We start from the raw sequence: 22920 nt of genomic DNA, 5'->3' as shown, positions 1-22920 counted from the left end.
TTTTTTTTCAAATGACTAAGTTGTTAGGACATAAATACTTCAGCTGTTTAAACCCAACTAATTAAAAAGAACTGCTGAGTGTGTTTTTTGGCCCAGGGGTACTATGAAAATATTACTGAGACAAATTACTGGGAAGCAAGAAAGGTAGGGACTCCCTGGCCTAGTCCAATGCATGCTACACAGCAGAGGTCTTTTGTGAAGATGATCACAAGTGATTAAACCCAGGCAGGTGCTGGAATGAGCCCAGCTGAGAAGTTCCACCTGAATGAACCCAACTCAAACTGCCAAGCCACAGAATTGTGAACTAAATAGACAGCTGTTGTTGTAAACCACATGCTTTGCAGCAGCTTGTTACAGTGCAGAAGCTAATGGATACAGGCTTTAATTATCTGCCTCATTAAGCTCATATACTTTGCAGTCTTAATCATTTTTTTTTTTTAAACAGGGTTGCATTGTGCCACCCAGGTTGCAGTGCAGTGACACGATCATGACTAATTGCAGCCTCGCCCTCCCAGACTGCCTCAGCTTCCTGTGTAGCTGGGACCACAGGTGTGCACCACCATGCCTGGCTAAATTTTTTTTATTATTTGTGCAGACAGGATCTCCCTATGTTTCCCAGGCTGGTCTCGAACTCCTGGGCTCAAGGGATCCTCCTGCCTCTGCCTCCCAGAGTACTGGGATTACAGGTGTGAGCCACCAAGTCGGTCTTAATCACTTTTGTGTGTTTGTGCATGTGCATATGTGTGTGTTTTGAGACACAGTTTCACTATTGTTACCCAGGCTGGAGTGCAATGGCACGATCTCAGCTCACCGCAACCTCTGCCTCCTAGGTTCAAGTGATACTCCTGCCTCAGCCTCCAGAGCAGCTGGGATTACAGACATGCACCGGCTAATTTTGTATTTTTAGTAGAGATACGTTCTCCATGTTGGTCAGGCTGGTCTTGAACTCCCAACCTCTGGTGATCCACCTGCATCAGCCTCCCATAGTGCTGGGATTATAGGCATGAGCCACCAGGCCCAGCCTGGTCTTAATCACTTTTAAGAAGTGATCAGGTCATGAGGTGAAAAGGCACGAGAAAACTAAAGACTTACACAATGTAACACAATAGTTAAACACACACGCACACAAATGCTGGTGTATCATATAACTAACAATCTCTTCCATTACCACCAGGTGCATTTCAAGAGACGTGTTGGATCTGTAATGAACCCCATCAATCCCATTCACGGTTATCCTCTGTGACAGACAAATTATTATTGTTATTAAGCATTGCACAGTGATCTTTTAGATTTTTCTAGGATCCCTCAGTTAAAGAAAAAAAAAAAAAAAAAGGTAAATGGAGACAGCCTCAGGTGGATTTCTGGACTGTACAGAGGATTAGTTTGTTGGACTACCCATCTGACACTTAGAGGGCACTGAGCCAAGTCCTGGGAATTACTGATGAACAAGAAAACATGGCCCCTGCCCTCATGGGGCTTAAAATCCAGTGGGAAACAGAGAACAAGGTCAAGTGTGGTGAGTTCTACAGAGAAGTTCAGGGTGTCATGGGGCATGTGTAACGGGCTTCCCACTCCCTTCAGAATGGAGCCCAAAATTCTCAGCCTGCTTTACAAAACCCTCAGTCTTGAAGCGTGCAACTCCTGCCACCAGAGCCCCAGCCACACTGGCCTTCCCAGCTCTTCCTTCAGTGTGCCCTGGCTGACAGCATCTGCTCCCTAGGTCTCCTTTTCAGGGCCCAGCTGAAATCCTGTTCCTACTCTGAAATGCTTTCACACTTGCTGTTCTTTTTTGTCTTTCTGCCTACCTAATTTCACCAGAGCTGAAGTGGATTACAAAAACACAAACACCTTCATCCATTCAAGCAGTCATGTGAGTATTCATTCAACAATCTCTGTGCACTCGGCACTGCTTTAGATGCAGGGGTTACAGTGGTGAAAAAGAAGCAGTCCCTGTTCTCAGGAAGCTTACACGGTAGAAGAGGGAGAGAGAATGTGAATCATTAAATAAATGAGTAATAAATATTATATCAGGGAGTGGTTAGTACTACAAGGAAACTCAAAGAGAAAGAAGAGTGTGACATAAGACAGCATGGGGCAGGGGTCTTTAGCCTAGTAGTCAGGGAGGGCCTCTCTGAGGAGGTAGCAGCTGAGCAGATGAGAAGGAGCCCACTGGGCAAAGAAGGGAGAGAAAGTGAAAAGGACTGAGGGAAAGAACATGTTTAGCACAAAGAACAGCAAAAAATTTGTGTGGCTAGGCCATAGTTACTGAGGTCAAAAGGAAAATCAGGAGTAGGTTTCGCGGCTCATGCCTGTAATCCCAACACTGAGCGGTCAAGGCAGGAGGATCATTTGACCCCAGGAGTTTGAGACCAACCTAAGCAACATAGTGACATGCCGTCTCTACAGAAAAATTTTTAAATCAGCTGGGTGTGGCAGCACGCAGCTGTAGTCCCAGATACTCTGGAGACTTTGGCAGAAGGATCACTTGAGCCCAGGAATTCAAGGGTGCAGTGAGCTGTGGTTGCACCACTGTCCTCCAGCCTGAGCAACAGTGAGACCGTCTCAAAAAAAAAAAAAAAAAAAAAAGTAAAAATCAGGAGGCACACAGAGGCCTAATGAACAATATGGGTTCTACCCAGTAGGGAGTTTTAAGCAAGGGGATAACAGAACGCAATTTCCTTTTTAACTCTTGAGAGAAAGGGTCTCACTCTATCACCCAGGATGAAGTGTTGTGGTGCGATCACAGCTCTCTGCAGCCTCCAAACTCTTGAGCTAAAGGTTTCCTCCCGCCTCAGCCTCCCAAGTAGCTAGGACTATAGGCGTGCAGCACCATGCCCAGCTAATTTTAGTTTATGTTTTGGTGACAGGGTCTCACTAGGTAGTCTCAGCAATGCTCCCGCCTCAGCCTCCTGAAGTACTGGGATTACAGGCGACAGACACCACACTCAGTCTTCCTTTTCAAAACACCTTCTGACTCTTCATGTGCCCATTTGTACACTTCTGATTTTTTACCCTAGGCAGATTTTAGCTTAAAAAAATATATCATCAATTCTAAGGTGCATCCTTTCACATTTTAACATTTCTGAAATCAGGATGCATCTAACAGTTGGTGATGTGTCAGCTTAAGTGTCGGTACTTTTTTTTTCTTACTGATGAATAAATAATGGTGATTCTTACTGTCACAGCCTTGTAGGTTTGATAAAACAAGGTCATTTCTTAACAAATATTTTTTGTCAGTTTTATGATCACCTATCGGTTTGCCCAAATTTTCATTCACATTTTTATTTCATTTTTATTCAAATTCTCCTTTCTCAGCACGATGGTAAAATCAAAAACTATAAAGAACCAGACTAAAAAATTTACCCACATGAGACACAAAGTTAAAAGAATGAGAAAAAAGTTCAATAAAAAAAAGTTGACAACAGACCTTTATCAAAGAACACATCTATGTGTTTGTGTTACGAAGGGTTCCTATAAACTGAAAAGGAAAGAAACTACCAACTAATGGAAGAAGGAAATGAAAAAATTTACAAAGTGTCCCAAAGGCCAATAAAACAAAGGACGGACGTTCCATCTCACTAGCATTCGAAGTTATATAATTTTTTAAAAATAATAGGGCATCATTTTGGCCTACCAAACTGGTAAAAAAAAAAAAAAAATTTTTTTTTGAGACAGAGTCTCATTCTGTCGCCCAGTCTGGAGTGCAGCAGCATAATCTCAGCTCACTGCAACCTCTGCCCCTGAGGTTCAAGCCATTCTCCTGCCTCAGCCTCCCGAGTAGCTGGGATTAGCTGCCACCATACCCAGCTAATTTTTGCATTTTCAGTAAAGACAGGGTTTCACCAAGTTGGCCAGGCTGGTCTGGAACTCCTGACCTCAGGTGATCAACCCTCCTCGGCCTCCCAAAGTGCTGGGATTACAGGCACCTGGCCAGACTGGTAGAAAATTTTTAAAACCACAATACCCAGTGTTAGGGTGCTATGGTTTGAATGTGTCTCATCTAAAGTTCGTGTGTTAGAAACTTAATCCCCCATGCAACAGTGTTGAAAGGTAGGACCCTTAAGAGGTGATTAAGTCCCAATGAATTAATGCCATTATCTTGGGATTGGGAATGAGTCTGCACCCCTTCACCTCTCTCTTGCAGTCATGCTGTCTTGCCTTTCTACCTTCTTCCATGGGATGACGCAGCAAGAAGGCCCTTGCCAGATGCGGACCCCTCAATCTCAAACTTCCCAGCTTCCAGAACTGTAATAATTCTCTGTTCTTTATAAAGTACCCAGTCCCAGGTAATCTGTTACAGAAGCACAAAACAAGGTAGTAAGCCAGAAAACCAGTACTGAGAAGCTGAGAAGTGGGACTGTGGCTAAGTACCTGAAAATGTGGAAGCAGACTTGGAACTGGGTAATGGGTAGAGGCTGGAAGAATTTAAAGGAACGGGCTAGAAAAAGCCTAGACTCGGCCGGGCGCGGTGGCTCACGCCTGTAATCCCAGCACTTTGGGAGGCCCAGGTGGGTGGATCACAAGGTCAAGAGATCGAGACCATCCTGAAACCCCGTCTCTACTAAAACTACAAAAAATTAGCTGGGCATGGTGGCGCGTGCCTGTAATCCCAGCTACTCAGGAGGTTGAGGCAGGAGAATTGCCTGAACCCAGGAGGCGGAGGTTGCAGTGAGCCGAGATCGTGCCATTGCACTCCAGCCTGGGTAACAAGAATGAAACTCTGTCTCAAAAAAAAAAAAAAAAAAAGAAAAAGCCTAGACTCCTTGCCACCTCCGCCCAGACAACACTTTCCCTCTCCGCATGTCCCTATTTGTTGTAATAAAAGGACCTGGCTCATCTAGTCACCTGATGCCCACAGTGTTACCTGTGCTGACCACTGGTGAAGGCCGTCCTCACCGGATGTTCTCTGACCTGAATTACCAATAAACCCCTTTAACTTCTCTCAGACAAAAACTGAAAACAACTCAAGATTGTGGTAGAGATTTATCCATAATTTGAAAGGCTCAGAAATGAGAGAGGCATTGTTAGACACGGTCACAATTAAAAGTTGAGGGAAAAAAACTGGGGGGAAAAATTGACTGCCAGGGCCAAGCAGGTAACAGAAATGAGTGAAGCAGGTCATGTATAAGATGTCAGAGAGTAGTGGGGACAGAACTGGAGGATGGGCAACTCCTTTGACTGAGGCAGCCACTATTTAAATGTTCCCTTGTAGAAATCATGGCCTAATGTTACAACATCTTCTGATTTTTCCAAGAAAAGCTAGAAATCAAGATTTTTTCTTTTTTTTTTTAGACATGGGGTTTCACCATGGTCGCCAGGCTGGTCTCGAACTCCTGACCTCAGGTAATCCGTCCACCTCGGTCTCCCAAAGTGCTGGGATTACAGGCATAAGCCACCATGCCCAGCCAGAAATCGAGTTTTTTTAAATGAGAAATTTATTTTTGAAATGTTGGCAACTAATTCAAGGTCTTTACAGAAAGACTTAAGATTAGAGACCCAAGGACATCTGAGAAGAGTCATATAGAAAGTCGCTGAAAATTCCTTCGTGGTAACCCTGACACAAGTGTAAATGTTTCGGCAGAGGTCTACTGTAGGCTAAAAATAAAATTTTAAGACCTCCCAGTCTCCTGAACCAAGAGGACCCCAGAGTGACCTTGAAAACTGGGTTCTTGGCCACGTGGGGATGGGAGATCGGATGACTCCTTAAACCCCTTGCTCACTAACTGCCTGCAGGCGTTCTTCCCTAAAGGCTAAACAGCAACCAGCCCTTTCAAAAGACTCTGCTGCTGCTCTCATCCAACCAGCTGCCTGACTGCTGCCCCTCCCTTTGGCAACTTCAAAACAATCAACCAGCATTCCTTCCTGATAAGAAACCACAGACCAGGGAGTGGTTCTGGCCAGATGTGGGTTTTTGTGTCCTCTGCCTTGCCTTTTGATGTCAGAGGGCCAAAACCTCCACCCTTGGATCATGCTACACTGCCATTTTTTTGTACATGGGACCTATGATAGGGTGTGAAGCTCAACTGCACATGCACGCCACTCTCCCTTCATAAATATTCATGACTCCTCCTATAGCTCATTAAATATGTATGTTCACCCACCCAGCTGAGCGTGAATTCATCCTCCCTTTGCCCCTCCTTCAGAGTGTCTGTTGTTGGCTTCTGGCAGGAGGCTGTGCTTCCCAGCCTGTTAGAATGGCCACCCTACAGGCTGCAACACTTTCTGAGAAAGCAAGCTATCCTTTCCAGATTTTTGAACCTTGTCATTCTTCAGTTGACAATACATTGTATAACACCACACACACACACCCAACACAAACCCCATCTTTAAAAAGGGGGTGGGAAGCAAAAATACTAATAGAGTCCATTTTGTATGAGGTTGATACTTGCCCATCTGAAGTGTGTCCTCTGAATGCAGTTCTAGAATGGGGCTGGATAGGGGAGGCTTGCATCTATGGGAAGATGGGAAAGAGGAGAAAGATGAGTCTATTTGCTCCTCAATTTACTCATGAGCTCATTTACTACACAAATGCAGATACTCACTACCAAAATGGCAAACATATATTTGCTACTGTTCAAGGGCCCCTCTACAAAGGGCTTCAGTTTAATTACTTTAGACCCTTAAGCCAACACAGTAAACCTTCAGTGGACACAGGTCTCAGGTAACATCATTATACTATTTCTAAATCTAAGTACTTCATTACACAGATAAGCCTAAATACTTCACGATCAGGACACAAATCACAAACCGATCATGAAGTATTTAGACTCAGAAGTAGCTAAAGATAGCCTAACAAGAATGTTTCAAATGTTCCAATGTTTTTTTGGGCCATCTCTAGTTTGCTGCCTATTCTCAATCAACCTTTTTAAGATACCTGTTATTTGTTACAGGTAGCCAGAAGAATTGACTCTTACACAACTTAAAGTTCAGTAATATTTATGTGGTAACTCCCCCAATCCAGAACATGCAAAAAATGATAAATCAGATATGCATCAATATCCCAACAACCACTGCCAAACGCCAACACACTTTCCATCCCAGGAAACCATCTCCGGGGGGCCAGTTACCATTATTCCACTCAGAGTTCTAACCAGCCAGTACTTCGCAGTTCCCAGAGCATCAGAATTGCCATTTATCACTTTAAAAGCATATTTAATATAAAACATATTAGGAAAGGGTGAAAATTTATTTTCATGGATCTAGAAAAAAATTAAGCTTGAAAATTATTTCCAATTGGTAAGGATGACACTTTTCTAAAGGACAAGCTGAAATGATGTTTATTCACATTTTTTTCAATATAAGAATTACGTTTTTATTTAAACAGCTAATTTAAAAGGACCAATTTAAAAATGACTAAATTAAAAGAATTAGGGTTTTATTTAAACAAAAGGCGGGACTATAGTTAAAACTATTCAGATGCCTTGACCTTGAGCTTGAAGTCACAGTTTGAATCTCAGCTCCACCCTTTCTTAGATAGGTGACTTTGGGCAAATTAACTTCTCTAAGTCTCAGTTTCCCTATCTGCAAAAAGGGAATAACAGCAGCACTTAATTCATGAGTGTGCTGTGAGGACTGAATGAAACAATCCAAGTGAAGAACTTAAAATGGTACTAGGGGCTACAAAAGCTCTCAGCACACATTAACAAACTTGTCATCTGCAACTCTGTAAATTCCTTAATACTGGACTCGGAATGGCCCCCACAATATCTCATATATAATAACTAACTTCAGTCTTCCATTCATCATTCATTCACATACACAAAAAAGACTATTTATTGCACATCTATTCTGAGCCAGGTATTTTTTTTTTTTTGAGACGGGGTCTCGCTCTGTCACCCAGCCTGGACTGCAGTGGTATGATCATAGCTCACTGCAGCCTCAACCCCCTGGGCTCAAGTGATTCTCCTACCTCAGCCTCCCAAGTAGCTGAGACTACAGATGCACCCACTACCCCCAGCTAATTTTTGCATTTTTAGTAGAGATGACGTTTCACCATGTTGCCGAGGCTACTCTCGAACTCCTGGATTCAAGCAATCCACCAGCCTTGACCTCCCAAAGTGCTGGGATTACAGGCATGAGCCACTGTGCCTGGCCAACGCCAGGTAACTTTCTATATGCCCTCGGAATAAAGTAGTAAACAAAAGACACATCAAAATTCAGATTATGAAAACATGAGGTCACTTTTTAAATGTTCCAGGAAACACATTAATGGATGGAGAGTCATGAGACAGAACAGGAATGGGATTCGGCTCTTTCTTCATGTTTAACCAGGCCTTCTACTTAAAGAATCCCAGGAACTGGCCTTAGGAAATCTAAACATGAAATCAAGGAGTGGAGTGTCCCCTCTCAGGAACACTCAGTAACTGATTTACAGCAGGGGTGTCCAATCTCTTGGCTTCCCTGGCCCACACTGGGAGAAGACTGTCTTGGGCCACACATAAAATACACTAACAATAGCTAATGAGCTTAAAAAAAAGAAGTCGCAAAAAAATCTTATGTTTTAATAAATGTTATGAATTTGTGTTGGGCCGCATTCAAAACCCTGCTGGACTGCATGAGGCCTACAGGCCTCGGGCTAAACAAGCTTGTTTAAAGCCTTGTTGCCTCTGACCAGCCCACCAGGTGGTCCATTAACCAAGATAACCATCAGCCAGCAGATACGCTGACCCGCATCCTCTGCCTCTCACATGCTTTGCCCTGCCCAGCCTACGTGTCCCTCTCCTGATGTCCGTTTCCAGGCTTTGCTAATAAAATGTCTCTCCTGGCTTTTCCAGGGAGCCGGCCACAGAGCCCTGGTGCACCCGCTGTCTCCCTTGCTTGCTCAAGCACAAGCCCCCAGATAAAAGCTCTGTCTGGGAAACCTGCTCGGCGCCATAACAGATTCTCTAGTGAGCCAGGCAGGAGCACAAGGAGCATTTTCTTTCCCGGCAGGGAGGCTTGTGAGCCAACAGCCAGAGGGAGGCGACCCCTGTGTGGGGGATGAACAGCCAGCCCCTTTGATTCAGCACTGCAGCAGCAACTGGTGAGTTTTCCTCTGGCCTCCGTGACACTCCTAGCCACCCCCGCCCCAGACAACGCTTTCCCTTCCCTCGTGTCCCCTACTTGTCATTTTCCTTCTTCTTCCTTTCTGCTTTCCTTCCTTCACTTTTAACTTCATTGGCTCAACCTGAATAGACACGGGTGCAGGACGGACCGACACGGCTGGTGAGAACTACTGGGCACCCTGGCTTTGGCCTCTGCCATCTTCAAGTCTGTCAGTGCTTTCCCTCCCTTTGCCACACTCGGTGGGAAGGAAAGCCTGTGAGCTTTTCTGTGTCTGTTCAGTCTTCCAGTCTAGGGACTCTGGGTGCTGCCTTTGTGTGGGGAGAACTGACAGCACGTGGGGCTCATGCCCTGATTGTTTTTTCTTTCTGTGTGTTTAATTCAATATCTTATTGACTGTCATTTGGTTACTATCTAGTGCAGGACACTGGTCAGCAGAACCTGGACCTGGTGTAAGGTTCAAGAAAAAAAAGAAACCACCCAAGCTGGCATTCGGTTTTGGGGAGAAGTTCCCTTCGCTGGCCACGCCAGCCCTTTTGTGTGACCTGTATTGCGCTGTGCGGGGCTAGGAGCACTTCAACTCTCTTTTCCTCACCTGACGCCTGTGCTTGCACCCTGCCCTGGCCCTTTAATAAGATAAGCGGACACAGGAGGTACAGTCATGGGCAATGCCCCAGGCATCTTCCAAGACTCACGTCTGGGAGGTATCATTTCTAAATGGAAGGAATTCAAATCAGACGATTTAAAGAAAAAGAAACGCCAGCCTGGGAAACACAGGAAGACCCCACCTCTACAAAAAACAGGAAAAATGAGCCGGAAGTGGGGGTGCCTGCCTGTGGTCCCAGCTACTCGGAAGGCTAAGGTGAGAGGACAGCTTAAGCCCAGGAGGTTGAGGCTGCAGTGAGTTGTGGTTGCACCGGAGCACTCCAGCCTGGGCGACACAGTGAGACCCTGTCTCAAAAAAAGTTTTTTTTAACTAAAAAAAAAAAAGAAACTGATTTTCTTCTGTAATACAATCTGCCCCAATAGACATCAGAGCAAGAAAAATAGCCATGGGTGGAAGTGGATCTACTAGTTTCAACACTATCCTACAGCCGGACCTATTCTGTGAATGGACAGAGAAATGGGGAGAGATACTTAGGTACAAGCTTTTATGAAATTATACTAGGACCCAAGGCTGCTGGATTCTTGTCAGGTGTGTGTGGCTCCTATTTCCAGGTTCCTCCTGAAGGAACCTGAGGAAGTGGACCTCCAGGCTCAGACCCCTGGAACTCTTCCCTACCCTACCCTCTCAGGGAGGGAAGCCCCTGGGCTGTCCCCAACAGTGCTCCGATCAGACTCCGAACCGGCACCCTCTTTTGCTTCCCCACTTGCCCAGAGCTGTTTTCCTCTCAGAAAAATGAATGGAAACAAGGGAGTGACAAAGGTGCATGTTCCTTTTTTGGTGGTGGATCTAGGACTATGTAAAGAAAACTTTGGTAGATTTTTCAGAGGATCCTGATAAGTTTAGAGATGAATTTGTTAAACTAAATTTCACCTTTTCATTGACATGGCAGGATGTTATGGTTTGCACTACTGATGAAAAGGAATGCATATTTGAAAAGGCTAAGGAATATGCCAATAGCCAGGTGGTCACTAAACCCCAATATGCAGTTCCAGGCATAGTCTCCATGCAAGTGAGACTATGAAGAAAACCTAAATAAAGCTAGAAGGAACCACTCTGTTACCTGCCTAACTGAAGGAAGAAGGGAATGTATAGTAAAACCTGTACACTATGACAGGGTCAAGAAAATTACCCAGAGAAAGAAGGGGATTCCAGCAGTCTTCCTCAATCAAGTCCCTAAGGCCCTTGGGAAATGCACTCACGAAAACCCAGAGGCAGCAGAGGGGAGGCATCATGTGCCGTGTATTTGATCCTTCACTCAGCTCTGGACATCAGGAGGAAATTAAGGAAAATTTGGAGGTCAGACCCCAGACCCTGCTGTTGACCTTGGCAGAGGAGGCTTTTAAGGTTTTCAGTAACAGGGACTAGACAGAGAAGGCAGATGAGAAAAGGAGATTGGCCAAGACAGTGCAGCTTCTGGCTACCCTAATTCATCCACCACCTCAGGGTGACCCTGGGAGGCCCACGAGACCAACCCATCAAAGACAGCTGACTTTGGATGGAGCCAATGTGTGTCTTGCAGGACGGAGGGTCACTGGAAGAGGGGCTGCCCTGACCACGCTAAAACAGGAAAGCTGGCAGGCAATCCTGGCCAGCCTCCCCTCCTCACCAAGCTTTCAAATGAGATTGATACACACTGACTGACAGCACCCTGCCTCTGACTGCAGCATACTCCATCGTTATCACACCGCGGAGCTTTGGGTCACCCTTGACGTGGCAGGTAGGAAAGCTGAGTTCCCCGTGGACACCAGAGCTGCCTGCTCTGTCCTGACGCTGCCTATTCACCCCTCTCCAATTGCAACTGCATGATAACCGGAATAGACACGTGTCCTAAGGTAAAAAAACTAACTTTCCCTCTTGCTCGTGAGGCCATGTCTAGGATTATTTCTCACTCATTTCAGTATGCCCTGGAATGTCCTACTCCATTGCTGAGTAGAGACTTATTAAGCAAAATGGGAGCCACCATCTCCCTGGAAGAGGACAGAGTGCAGGTAGAGGCAGAGCCAGAACAGGGAATCCACCTGCTAGCACTCTTAGATGGACAGGAACTGGAGATGGCAAACATTCCCAAAGAAAGCAAGGATCAAGTCACTCCCTCACTATGGGACACTTCAGTCCTAGGACAGACTAATCAAGTTCCCCCAGTAAAGACAGACCTGAAGCCTGGGATGGGCTACCCATGGAGGAAACCATACCTCCTAAAACCTGTGGCACTGAATGGGATTCAGCCATTACTCCATAAATTCCTACAGCAAGGGCTAATTAAACCCTGCCAGTCCTCAGGCAACACTCCGATCCTACCTGTTAAGAAGCCTAATGGAGAATATGGTTTTGTGCAGGACTTGAAGGTGGGTAACAAGGCAGTCATTCCCATCCAGCCAGCAGTGGTCCCAAACTTGCTCAGATACGTGGAGATGCTCAGTTTTCACTCTACTAGACTTCAAGGATGCTCTCTTTTGTGTGTAGTGTCTCCATCCCGAATCCCTGTATCTTTTTGCTTTGAATGGAGAAAGCCCTGATACCCAGGGAAGCCACATATAACACATGAACTGTGCTTCCCCAGGGCTTCCGGGAAGGTCCCCACCTTTTTGGGAACGCAGGGAGCTAAGCCTACAGAAAAAGACTTTATTAAAATATGTGGATGACTTGTTGTCAGCCAGACATGGCAGGATTCAGATTTTCATGTCATTAAAACCTTGAGTTTCCTGGCTGAGCAGTGATACAAGGTCACCCCATCCAAGGCCCAGATTTCTTTACAGGAGGTTTGATATGTGGGGTTCATTCTGACCCCAGGAGCTGAACACTAGCTGTGGGCTGGAAAAAGCAATCACTTCATTGCTAGTCCTGTAAACAAAAAGGCAGCTCCAGGGTTTCCAGGGAACGGTGGGCTTCTATCATATTTGGATTCCAAATTATGGCCTGACAGCTAAACCCCTATGAGAGACCCTAAAAGAGGAAGAAAGAAAGCCTTTGTACTGGGAGAAGAAATGTCAACAATCTTTTGAAGCCCTAAAAACTGAGCTGGGGTCAAGCCCTCACCCTTGGACTCCCCAACTGAGAAAAACGTTTTACCCTGTATGTTTGTGAGAGACTGGGGATAGTTTTGGGAGTCTTTAACTTTAGGACCTGTTCAGAAGCCAATGGCTCATTTTTCAAAACAGGTAAATCCAGTTACACAGAAGTGGTCTGGCTGCTGGAGGGCAGTGGCAGCGACTGCCCTGCTATTTTGTGAAGCATCCAAGCTGACACAGGGACAATATACAGACGCTATGACTCCCACTAGGTTCAGACTGGGTTAGAAGCCAAGAGACACCACTGGCTCACTGCAGGGAGGCTGATCAACTATCAAGCTCTCTTATTAGACACCCTGGGTACTACTTTCAGGGTATGTCAGACTTTGAACATGGCAACCTCACTCCTAACCACAGATGATGAGGGCTCACAGCATCAAGGCACAGGGCCCAAAGAACATACTCCAGCAGGCCTGGCTTGTGAGATATGCCTCTTGAGAATGCAAAGGCAGAATGGTATCCTGATGGCAGTAGCTTTGTGGAGGGAAACCGAAAAGGCAGGACGTGCAGTAGTAAGCCCAAAGGAGATTACAGAAGCTAAGGCTCTTCCTCCCCAAAACAGCACAAAAAGTAGCACTAGTGGCCTTAACAGAGCCTCACAACTGGGAGAGGGGGAGGAAGTAAATATATACACCAACTCAAAGTATAGGTTTCTCCTGCTGCGTGCCCATGCAGTCATATGGAAGGAAAAGGGAATGTTAACAGCTAAAAATTCCCCAGGCATACATAAGGATCCAATCCTACTTCTCCTGGAAGCAGCACAACTTCCCTGCCAGGTGGCAGTCATCCACTGCAAAGGTCACTGGGGGACTGGTCCCTCACTAGGAAAGGAAATAGGGCCGACAGGGCTGCAAAATAGGCAGCCTGGTTACAGGAGCCCAGCAATGTGTTGGCCTTAATGACAGACCCTATTAACCTTCCTAATCACCTACAATACTCACAGCAAGAGCAAGAGGAAGCTAAGAGGCAGGGATACCAGGACATCAGTGCTGGATGGTTCACAGATGGTGACAAGATTTTTATTCTGGAAACTGACCAGTGGAAACTTATTAAGCATCTCCATGATGCCACATTAAGGGAGAGATGTTTTATGGAATATTGTCCATAAAATATTCATCAGAAAGGAACTGAGAAAAACTGTAAAACAAGTAATCTTTGCCTGTGAATTGTGTGCCCGGAATAATCCCCAAACCCATCCAATTCTCCCCTCTTGACTTAAACCGGTTCAACACAGGGGAGCTTAACTGGGAGAAGACTGGCAGGCAGTTTTAACTCAAAGGCCTACAAATCTAGGGTACAACTATCTCCTGGTGTTTGTGGATGCTTTTACAAGATGGGTCAAGGCTTTCCCTACATGTATAGAAAAGGCAGCATAAGTCTGTAAATCCTCACTAAAGGAAATAATTCCTCAATCCGGACTCCCTCTTGCATTCCCTAAAAGCTCAACTACCAACTTCACAAAGGAGGTATAGAAACCTAAAATAACCTCTGCACCTCTTATGGTACACCTAAGTGTCTCCCTTTCCTTTGAATGTATAAACCTCTTTGAACTGCTAAATGCTTCAGTCACCAAAAAGAGGAAAAAAGAGAAGTTGAACTGCCTACTTTGAAATCCTGCCAGGTTTTCTCTCAGCAGTAAAGAAAAACCCTGATCAAGCTTGGGCTCAGGAAGGCTACCTTTTCCCCCATGCCAAAACAGTCATGCCTCTCTCCAAGCCTAGTCACTCACCTGAACTCCTCTCACCTTGTGTGAGTTTGTGCACCCATGGGGTATTTTGTTCCTTTGTGGACACCCAGACTACCATCTGACCAACAGCTACCCCTCAGCCAATTTCACCTGTTACTTGCACTAGCATGCCCTTGTGTGGATAACGTATGATGCAATGAGGGATGCATGTTAGGTACTTTAAGTCCCAGTGGAGTAACAGTTCATAATATCACAAATGTGAAATCTAAAAGGGCAATAGGGCTAATTTTGGCAGCAGTTGGAATAGCCCCTTGGGGTGGCTCTGCCCCTTAGCAGACCCTTGGGATGGCTTTGCATTCTGTGAGGGAGCTTTCAAAAACTTAATACAAACCCCTGAAACACTGACAACTAGTTTAGGCAGAGGCATAAAAGGACGTCAAGCCTCTCTGCACTCCCTGGCCAAAAACGCTGTCTTAGACAACAGATTTGCCCAGGACTGTCTTCTCACTGAACAAGGGGTAGGGGTGGGGGATATGTGCAGTAATAAACCACATCTGTTGTTCTTATGTTAACAGTTCAGGATTGGTTAAACTGCAAGTTCAAAAGATTTACCAAGGCCAGGCACAACGGCCCACGCCTGTAATCCCAGCACTTTGGGAGGCCAAGGTGGGTGGATTGTTTGAGCCTAGGAATTTGTGACCAACCTGGGCAACATGGCAAAACCCCATCTCTACAAAAAATACCAAAAAAAGAAAAAAAAATTAGGTGGTCTTAGTGGCACGTGCCTTTACTCCTAGCTACTCGGGAGGCTGAGGTGGGAGGATCGCTTGAGCCCAGAAGGTGAGGCTGCAGTGGGCCGTGATGGCACCACTGCTCTCCAACCTGGGCGACAGAGTGACACCATCTCCAGAAGAAAATAAAAATAAAGATTTACCAGCAGGCTACCCGGCCACATAATTTTAATAACTCTACTGTTCAAGCCATCTGGGGCTCCTTCAGAGGATACCTACAAAGTATGAGATGGTTTTTACCTTTCTTCGAACCCTAAGTGGTCATTTAATTGCTATTACTTTCAGGGTATTGTATTTTTAACCTTTTGGTCAAGTTTGTGTCTTTCAGGTTTCAACAGCTCCAAGTCAAGCTAATGATGGCCCAAGGATTCCAACCCATATCATCCCAGGAGCATCCCAGTCCCTACAGGTCTTTAGAACAGTCAGTGAGAGATTTCCCCACCCCCTAAAGTTAGGCAGGGACGACACCCCTGTTCAGCAGGAAGTAGTTCCAGAAGATGAGACCTTCACCCCCTTCTCCTTAAGAATACAGAGGGTGAAATCTCTCAGGGGGGGAATAAGATAGAACAGAAATAGAATGGGGTCACTTCTTCATATTTAACCATGCCTTCTACTTAAAGAATTCCAGGAACTGGCCTTAGGAAATCTAAATATGAAACCAAGGTTATGGAGTGTCCCAGCTCAGGAAGGAACACTGAACAATTGATTGACAGTCTTGTTGCCGCCAGCCAGACCACCAAATGGCCCATTAACCAAGATAACCGTTGCAACCAGATATTTGGACCTGCATCCCCTACCCCTCACGTGCTCTGCCCAGCTCAACCTGCCTACCGTACCCCTGATGTCAATTTCCATGCTTCACTAATAAAAACATCCCTGCCAGCCTCTTCAGGGAGCCAACCAGACAGTCTTTGCGCCTCTGCTGTCTCCCTAATGCTTGAGTACAAGCCCCAAAAATAAAAACCCCATCTAGGAAATCTGGTTGGCCTCATGTTAATTTTAATTACATGGGGAGCCAAAGAGCCTGTGATCTGTAAAAGGGGAAAGTATATTGCATTTTGCAGACTGTACAACATGCTGAAATGAGGGTCCCAGGGCAAAAAAAAAAAAGTTGGTGGGGGGCAGTGAAAGAGGCAGCACCCTACAGTGAAGTCTCTGGCATTCAGATCTGCCACCTCCTGAGAACTGAGTCTGAATTCTACCTGGTTCTTGTTCTTCTGGCCAGACCACACTTACTTGATGCTGTGCAGCTTTCTCGTGACGATCATTGGAAAGTCAACCTCAAAATATTTACTTGGGAGAAGATCTTCGTCCTGAGGAAAAACACATAATACTCTTTATTTCTTCACTCTTATATTTGCTGATCATCTTCCACATACCAGGCACTAGGCACCTAACAGCAATAGGGTGTTTAAGGATTTTCAGTCGGGGGCTGATATGGGCAGATGTGTTTTTCAAATTGTTCATGAACAGGTTGGAGGGAAGAAAGCACAGAGGAAGGTCAACAGGTAGGAGGCCAGAGGAGTCGGCCAGGTAAGAAGGTAAGGTTCAGAGAGGAGCCTGAGGTAGGAGGCAGCAGCTGGGAAGGTGGAGAGGAGTTGAGACGCGCTTTGGAAGTAGAATATACTCAGTATTTTCAAAACGCAGTTTGAGGCCAGGTGTAGTGGCTCACACCCGTAATTTCAACACTTTAGGAGGCTGAGGCAGAAGGATCGCTTGAGGCCAGGAGTTTGAGACCAGCCTGGGCAATATAGCGAGACCCTGTATATATGAAAAAATTAAAAAGTGTAAAAGATTTAACAACAACAAAAAAGCAGCTTGAGATCTATTAGGAGGGTCAAGAAATCAATGTAGTAGGTTTTGACCAGCATTATTTTTTGGATGAGATAACTTAAAATGGCTAGTATCAAAAGCATCACATATATTAAGGGTATTATTTTCTGATATCTTTTCTTTTTGTTTTTTGAGATGGAGTCTCGCTCTGTCATCCAGGCTGGAGTGCAGTGGTGCAACCTTGGCTCACTGCAACCTCCATCCCCCAGGTTCAAGCAATTATCTTGCCTCAGTCTCCCAAGTAGCTGGGACTACAGGTGCATGCTACCATGCCCGGCTAATTTCTTGTATTTTTTTAGTAGAGACGGGGTTTCATATGTTGCCCAGGCTGGGTGCAAACTCCTGAACTCAGGCAAATTACCCGCCTCGGCCTCCCAGAATGCTGGGAATACAGGCATGATCCACTGCACCTGGTCTTTTTTTTTTTTTTTGAGATGGAGTCTCGCTCTGTCACCAAGGCTGGAGTGCAACGGCATGATCTTGGCTCACTGCAACCTCCACCTCCCAGGTTCAAGCAGTTCTCCCTGCCTCAGCCTCCAGGGTGGCTGGGATTACAGGCACCCAACCTCTGATATATTTTTGTCTGTGACAGTGAAGTACGGTAAATAAAAGAACTGGCGCCCTTGGAATTGGAAGGGCAGGGCTCAAGCCCTAGCTCCGTCACTTATATGCTATAAGGTCTTGGGAAAGTCGGTAAACTCACTGGGTCAGGATTTATTTGTCTGAAAAGAACCCGGGCACGGTGGCTCACACCTGTAATCCCAGCACTCTGGGAGGCCGCGGCAGGCAGATCACGAGGTCAAGAGATCAAGACTATCCTGGTCAACATGTTTGTGAAACCCCATCTCTACTAAAAAAACAAAAATTAGCTGGGTGTGGTGGCATGCACCTGTAGTCCCAGCTACTCAGGAGGCTGAGACAGGAGAATCTCTTGAACCCAGGAGGCAGAGGTTACAGTGAATCGAGATAGTGCCACTGTACTCCAGCCTGGCAACAGAGTAAGACTCTGTCTCAAAAAAGGAAAGAAAGAAAGAAAGAAAGAAAAGAAAGAAAGAAAGAAAAGTAGAAAAGTGAAGAAAATGCTAACTCTTCATGGGGTTGTGAGGATTAATGAGCCAATACATGTGGAGCTCATAGAAGACGGCCTGACCTAAGTAAAATTATCACATGGGAATCCAAAGAGCCCGTGAGCTCTAACAAGAAGGGAAGGTATATTGTGTTTTGAATACTGCACAATATGCTGAAAAGAAGGTCCCAGGACAAGAAGGAAAGTGGGGCAGAAATCAAAAGAAAGCAGCACCCTAAAATGAGGTCTCTAGCATTCAAATCAACACTGTGTGTGCCTCTATTATTGCAGACACAGGTACAGAGATGTGGGCCCTGGCTTGAGATGTAACATTTATTTTTTCCTGTGGCCTGTAGTCAAACAAATATGAAAGACATACACACATGCGCGCGCACATGTGCATGCACAGCCCTGGTTCACCTGGCTGCTTGGTAACTATACCCTCCCTAACCAGTCAGGTACAGATCATCCTATCATCCTAGTATTCTCTCCATGCCCTCCCCGCCATCCAGCCACCCAGTCCATCACTTACATGCCCTGCTGACGCCTCTGGAATCCCTCCACACCTCCTGAGCTCTACTACCTCCAGCCCAGACTGTCCCAGAGCCCCCTCTTGTGTCTCGAAGCTGCCCACTGCTGTGCACTGCACTATCCACTTCAGGCGGCCTTCAGCAGCTCTGCACACCGCTAGGACTCAGCAAGAAACAAGGCACTCTACAGCCCAGCCCACCTGCCCAGCCTCTCCTCCTCTCCCCGTCACCATTTATCCCAGAAATACAGAACTATGATTTAAAACAAAGAAGACTGCTGACGTCCAGAACCTGGTGATGGCTTCGCTGGTGGAGAGCATGGAGGAAAAGGAAAGGTAAGGTGACACCTTGTTTCTGACTGGAGTAACTGGGCAGGTAAGAGAACCATTCATGGAGACAGTAACAGGAGACGAAGCACAGGTATGGAGGGATGGATGAATCCTGAGGTGTGAGAGGGTAGCAGACCCCCCGTGGACAGCATGATGGGGGCAGAAATCACCAGCAACCATATCCTAGTAGGAAAGTGACTCTTAAGAGCAAACATCAGGGCTGAGAAATACACAAAGACTGGTCCTCTGCCAGAATCCCAGGGGATCCAGCCTGGGCTTTATCTTTTTAAAACAAAAAAGGAGGGCTGAGTACAGTGGCTTACACCTGTAATCCCAGCACTTTGGGAGGCCGATGCAGGAGGACTGCTTGAGCCCCTGAGTTCGAAACCAGCCTAGGCAACATAGCAAGACCCTGTCTCTACCAAAAATACAAATTATCCATGCATGGTGGCATACACCTGCAGTCCCCAGCTACTCGGGAGGCTGAGGTAGGAAGATGGCTTGAGCCTGGGAGGAGGAGGTTGCAGTGAGCCAAAATTGTATCACTGCACTCAACAGATCCAGATCCAGATCCTGTCTCTCTCTCTCTCTCCCTCTCTCTCTCTCTCTCTCTCTCTCTCTCACACACACACACACACACACACACACACACACACACACACACCACACACGTCTCAGGACATCCCAGGATACCTGGGCTCACTAATCTGAGCTGTCTACACTTAGAGGTACGGCACATGCCTGTCAAGTAGGGCTATGCAGAAGCTATTTCACAATACGTGAAGGACATGGGTAGAGGGGACATGGAAATAACTTTCACCAAGAATTTCAATTTCCACAACACTTTTAAGAACTTTTACTCACAGCATATGGGAAGTTAAAGATTACCTAAAATTCCAAAAGACAATGGGAACAATTAAAGGTATATGAATGAAAGATAGCGTAGTGTCCTCCAGCTCTTATGGGACTTCTTCCTTTTTAAAGAGCTTTCCCATGCATTAGCCAGCTGGATCCTCGTAAGAATTCTGAATAAGAGATCACTGAGGAGAAAGCTTACAAAACGCACACCTGGAGCTCTTAAGAAAGATATCCTGCCGGGCACGGTGGCTCACACCCGTAATCCCAGCACTTTAGGAGGCTGAGGCGGTTGGATCACTTGAGGTCAGGAGTTCAAGACCAGCCTGGCCAACATGGTGAAACGCTGTCACTACAAAAAATACAAAAATTAGCCAGGCGTGGTGACATGCACTTGTAATCCCAGCTAATCAGGAGGCTGAGGCACAAAAATCACTTGAACGTGGGAGATGGAGGTTGCAGTGAGCCGAGATCACACCACCGCACTCCAGCCTGGGCAACAGAGTGAGACTCTGTCTCAAAAAAGAAAGAAAGAAACCTCGTTTCTTGAGAAGGGGGCAAAATGGCTGTGACAAGTGATGCTTCAACTTCTTATTCTGTGATTCTTGATAGCCCTTTTGACATTCCACCCCAAATAGCCTGCATGTGACTGCCTGGTATGGACGACACCGAGACTGGGATCAGCTGCCACAGGGCAGGGGGAACGGGGCATCACTGAGACCCAAAGGGGACTGAACATGGCTGACCACCTCACAGACTGCCAAAATTGACCCTGCTTCCCTCCACAAGGAGATTGGAGGGAAGCAGGTTGTACGGATCCATTGGTTCTATGGAACAATTCTGGAGACACCAAGAAATTAAGGCCCCTTAAACCCTTCAGGGTTTTACTCTCCCTTTATTCCTTTTCTTTTTTTTTTTTTTTGAGACAGGGTCTCCCTTGGACACCCAGGTTGGGGTGCAGTGGCACAATCTCGGCTCACTGCAGTCTCAACCTCTGGGGCTCGGGTGATCCTCCCACCTCAGCTTCTTGAGTAGCTGGGACCACAGGTGTGCACCACCAAACCTGATTAATTTTTGTATCTTTTGTAGAGATGAGGTTTTGCCATATTTCCCAGGCTGGTCTCAAACTACTGAGCTCAAGCAATTCATCTGCCTCAGCATCCCAAAGTCCTGGGATTACAAGTGTGATGAACCATACGTGGCCCCCTTATTCCTTTTTGTGACAAGACTGACTCTTCTTTGTCCTGTTCCTGCTCACTGCCAGCAGATGGGAGTCTTCAAACGTACAGACCTGGGCTTCTGAGATTTTATGGAACAAGCTCACACCCTTGATTCTTAGCTAAACCTCTGCTGGTGCAACCTGGGAACCATCCCAGCTGGAAGGTGCATGAGACACTAAGACCCACAGACAAGGTTTTCTCTACACTTTTAGAGACAAGCACATACCTCAAAAACACAGACTGGCAAACTGCTTCTGTAAAGAGCCAGAAGGTAAATATTTTAGCCCTTGCAGGCCAGATGGTCTCTGTTGTAACTACTCAACTCTGCTGTTATAACTGTCATATGGCTGCTGAAGCACAATATGCAAATAAATGGGAATGGCTGTCTTCCAATAAAACTTTATTTACAAAAACAGGCTGTGGGCCAGATTTGGCCATGGGCTACAGTTTGTAACACCTGTTCTAAAACAGCAAACAAATGTAACATATATATATATATTTTAAAAGAAACTTCAAACAAAAAAGGCCTTCAGCTCAATATAATTATCAATCAAAGTCAAAACATTTCCACAAAGAACTTTCAGACACTATACAGTCCTCCTTCCTCACGACTGACTGACTGCCTTTTTCTAAGAAGGGGTACATAAGCCTCAGTGTACTTTGCTCAGAAATAAGAAGCTCAGGTTTATTAATTATTAACCCGCCTACAAGACAGGAGAAGAAAAATTGCGTGACAAGTCAAAGGGGTCTCAAGTCCAATGGAGGGATCTCTCCAGCAGCCTCTGTTAACACTGACATAGCACATTCTCTTACACTGTACTGTGCTCCAGTTCCTCACACCACAGCACAGGACAAGTCATTACAAAAACACAACAGGTCAGCTGGGTGCAGCGGCTCACTCCTATAATCTCAGCACTCTGGGAGGCCGAGATGGGTGGATCACTTGAGGCCAGGAGTTTGAGACCAGCTGGCCGACATGGTGAAACTCTATCTCTACTAAAAACACGAAAATTAGCCATGTGTGGTGGTGAACGCCTGTAGTACCAGCTACTAGGGAGGCTGCGGCAGGAGAATCGCTTAGACCTAGGAGGGGGAGGTTGCAGTGAGCCGAGATGGCACCACAGCACTCCAACCTGGGTGAGAGAGTGAGACTGTCTGAAAAACAACAACAAAGACAGAAAAACAAAGACACAACAGATGTACAGAAAAGGGAAGGTCACCCTCCTGAATAACCACAGAGGCTATGTGTGCAGAGGAAAGAAGATGAAATCTGGAGTTTAATGGGCAAATTCCTATGCTTGCGCCCTGTCCCCGAGCCTCTGACTGTAGGATTCTGGAAGACAATCTTGCAGTCCCATTTCCTTCATCTGGGTAAAACACCGTTGGAGAGTTTTTATGTTAATTCATGAGGTCGCATATGTAAAAACACTTCACAATGTTAGTGATTCTATCTTGAGAAGAGAATGCAGAGGCAAACAAATACCCACATCACGTTGAGGCCACCGATTTCTCACTTCATTAAGAGAAAGGCTGAGAGCTCTGATGACCAGACACCTTCGTATCAGGTGAACTGATTAAGGACAAAACAGATAAGCAGGTCTTGGTCAACATCCGCAAAAAATCTGGAGAAACGCACATACCTATTACTGTCACATGACGGACCTAATAGAAGAACCAAGCAAAATCTGTACAAACCTACAAAAGAGAAAATGCAATTGGTGAGGACTTTTTTTTTTTTTTTTAGAGATGCAGTCTTGCTCTGTCACCCAGGCTGGAGTGCAGTGGCACGACCTCAACTCACTGCAACCTCCGTCTCCTGAGTTCAAGCAATT

At 45.9% G+C, this 22920-nt stretch overlaps 1 protein-coding gene and 1 long non-coding RNA gene across 5 annotated transcripts in view; one reads left to right on the top strand and one right to left on the bottom strand.

Moving 5' to 3' along the window:
• Nucleotides 1-22920, bottom strand: part of LCMT1 (leucine carboxyl methyltransferase 1) — a 67000-nt gene that overhangs the window by 24648 nt on the left and 19432 nt on the right. For 2 of the 4 annotated variants that reach the window (XM_032242994.1, XM_032242998.1), the window contains 2 exons: nucleotides 16492-16568; nucleotides 6390-6451 (listed from right to left, as the gene is read on the bottom strand). In XM_032242994.1, coding sequence (XP_032098885.1) covers nucleotides 6390-6451; nucleotides 16492-16568 — 139 coding nt within the window. The remainder of the gene's footprint in view (nucleotides 1-6389; nucleotides 6452-16491; nucleotides 16569-22920) is intronic. The other 2 variants (XM_032242995.1, XM_032242996.1) reach the window with 1 other exon arrangement.
• On the top strand, nucleotides 8868-11789 carry LOC116526586. Its single transcript, XR_004258207.1, has 2 exons — nucleotides 8868-9022; nucleotides 9461-11789. It is a non-coding gene; the product is annotated as an uncharacterized LOC116526586 (long non-coding RNA).

Source organism: Sapajus apella, unplaced genomic scaffold, assembly GCF_009761245.1.
Source record: "Sapajus apella isolate SASKATOON/1434 unplaced genomic scaffold, GSC_monkey_1.0 scaffold51, whole genome shotgun sequence".
In the NCBI taxonomy this organism is placed as follows: Eukaryota; Metazoa; Chordata; class Mammalia; order Primates; family Cebidae; genus Sapajus; species Sapajus apella.
The sequence above is the reverse complement of the archived record's forward strand: the minus strand, read 5'-3'. Positions and strand labels throughout refer to the sequence as shown.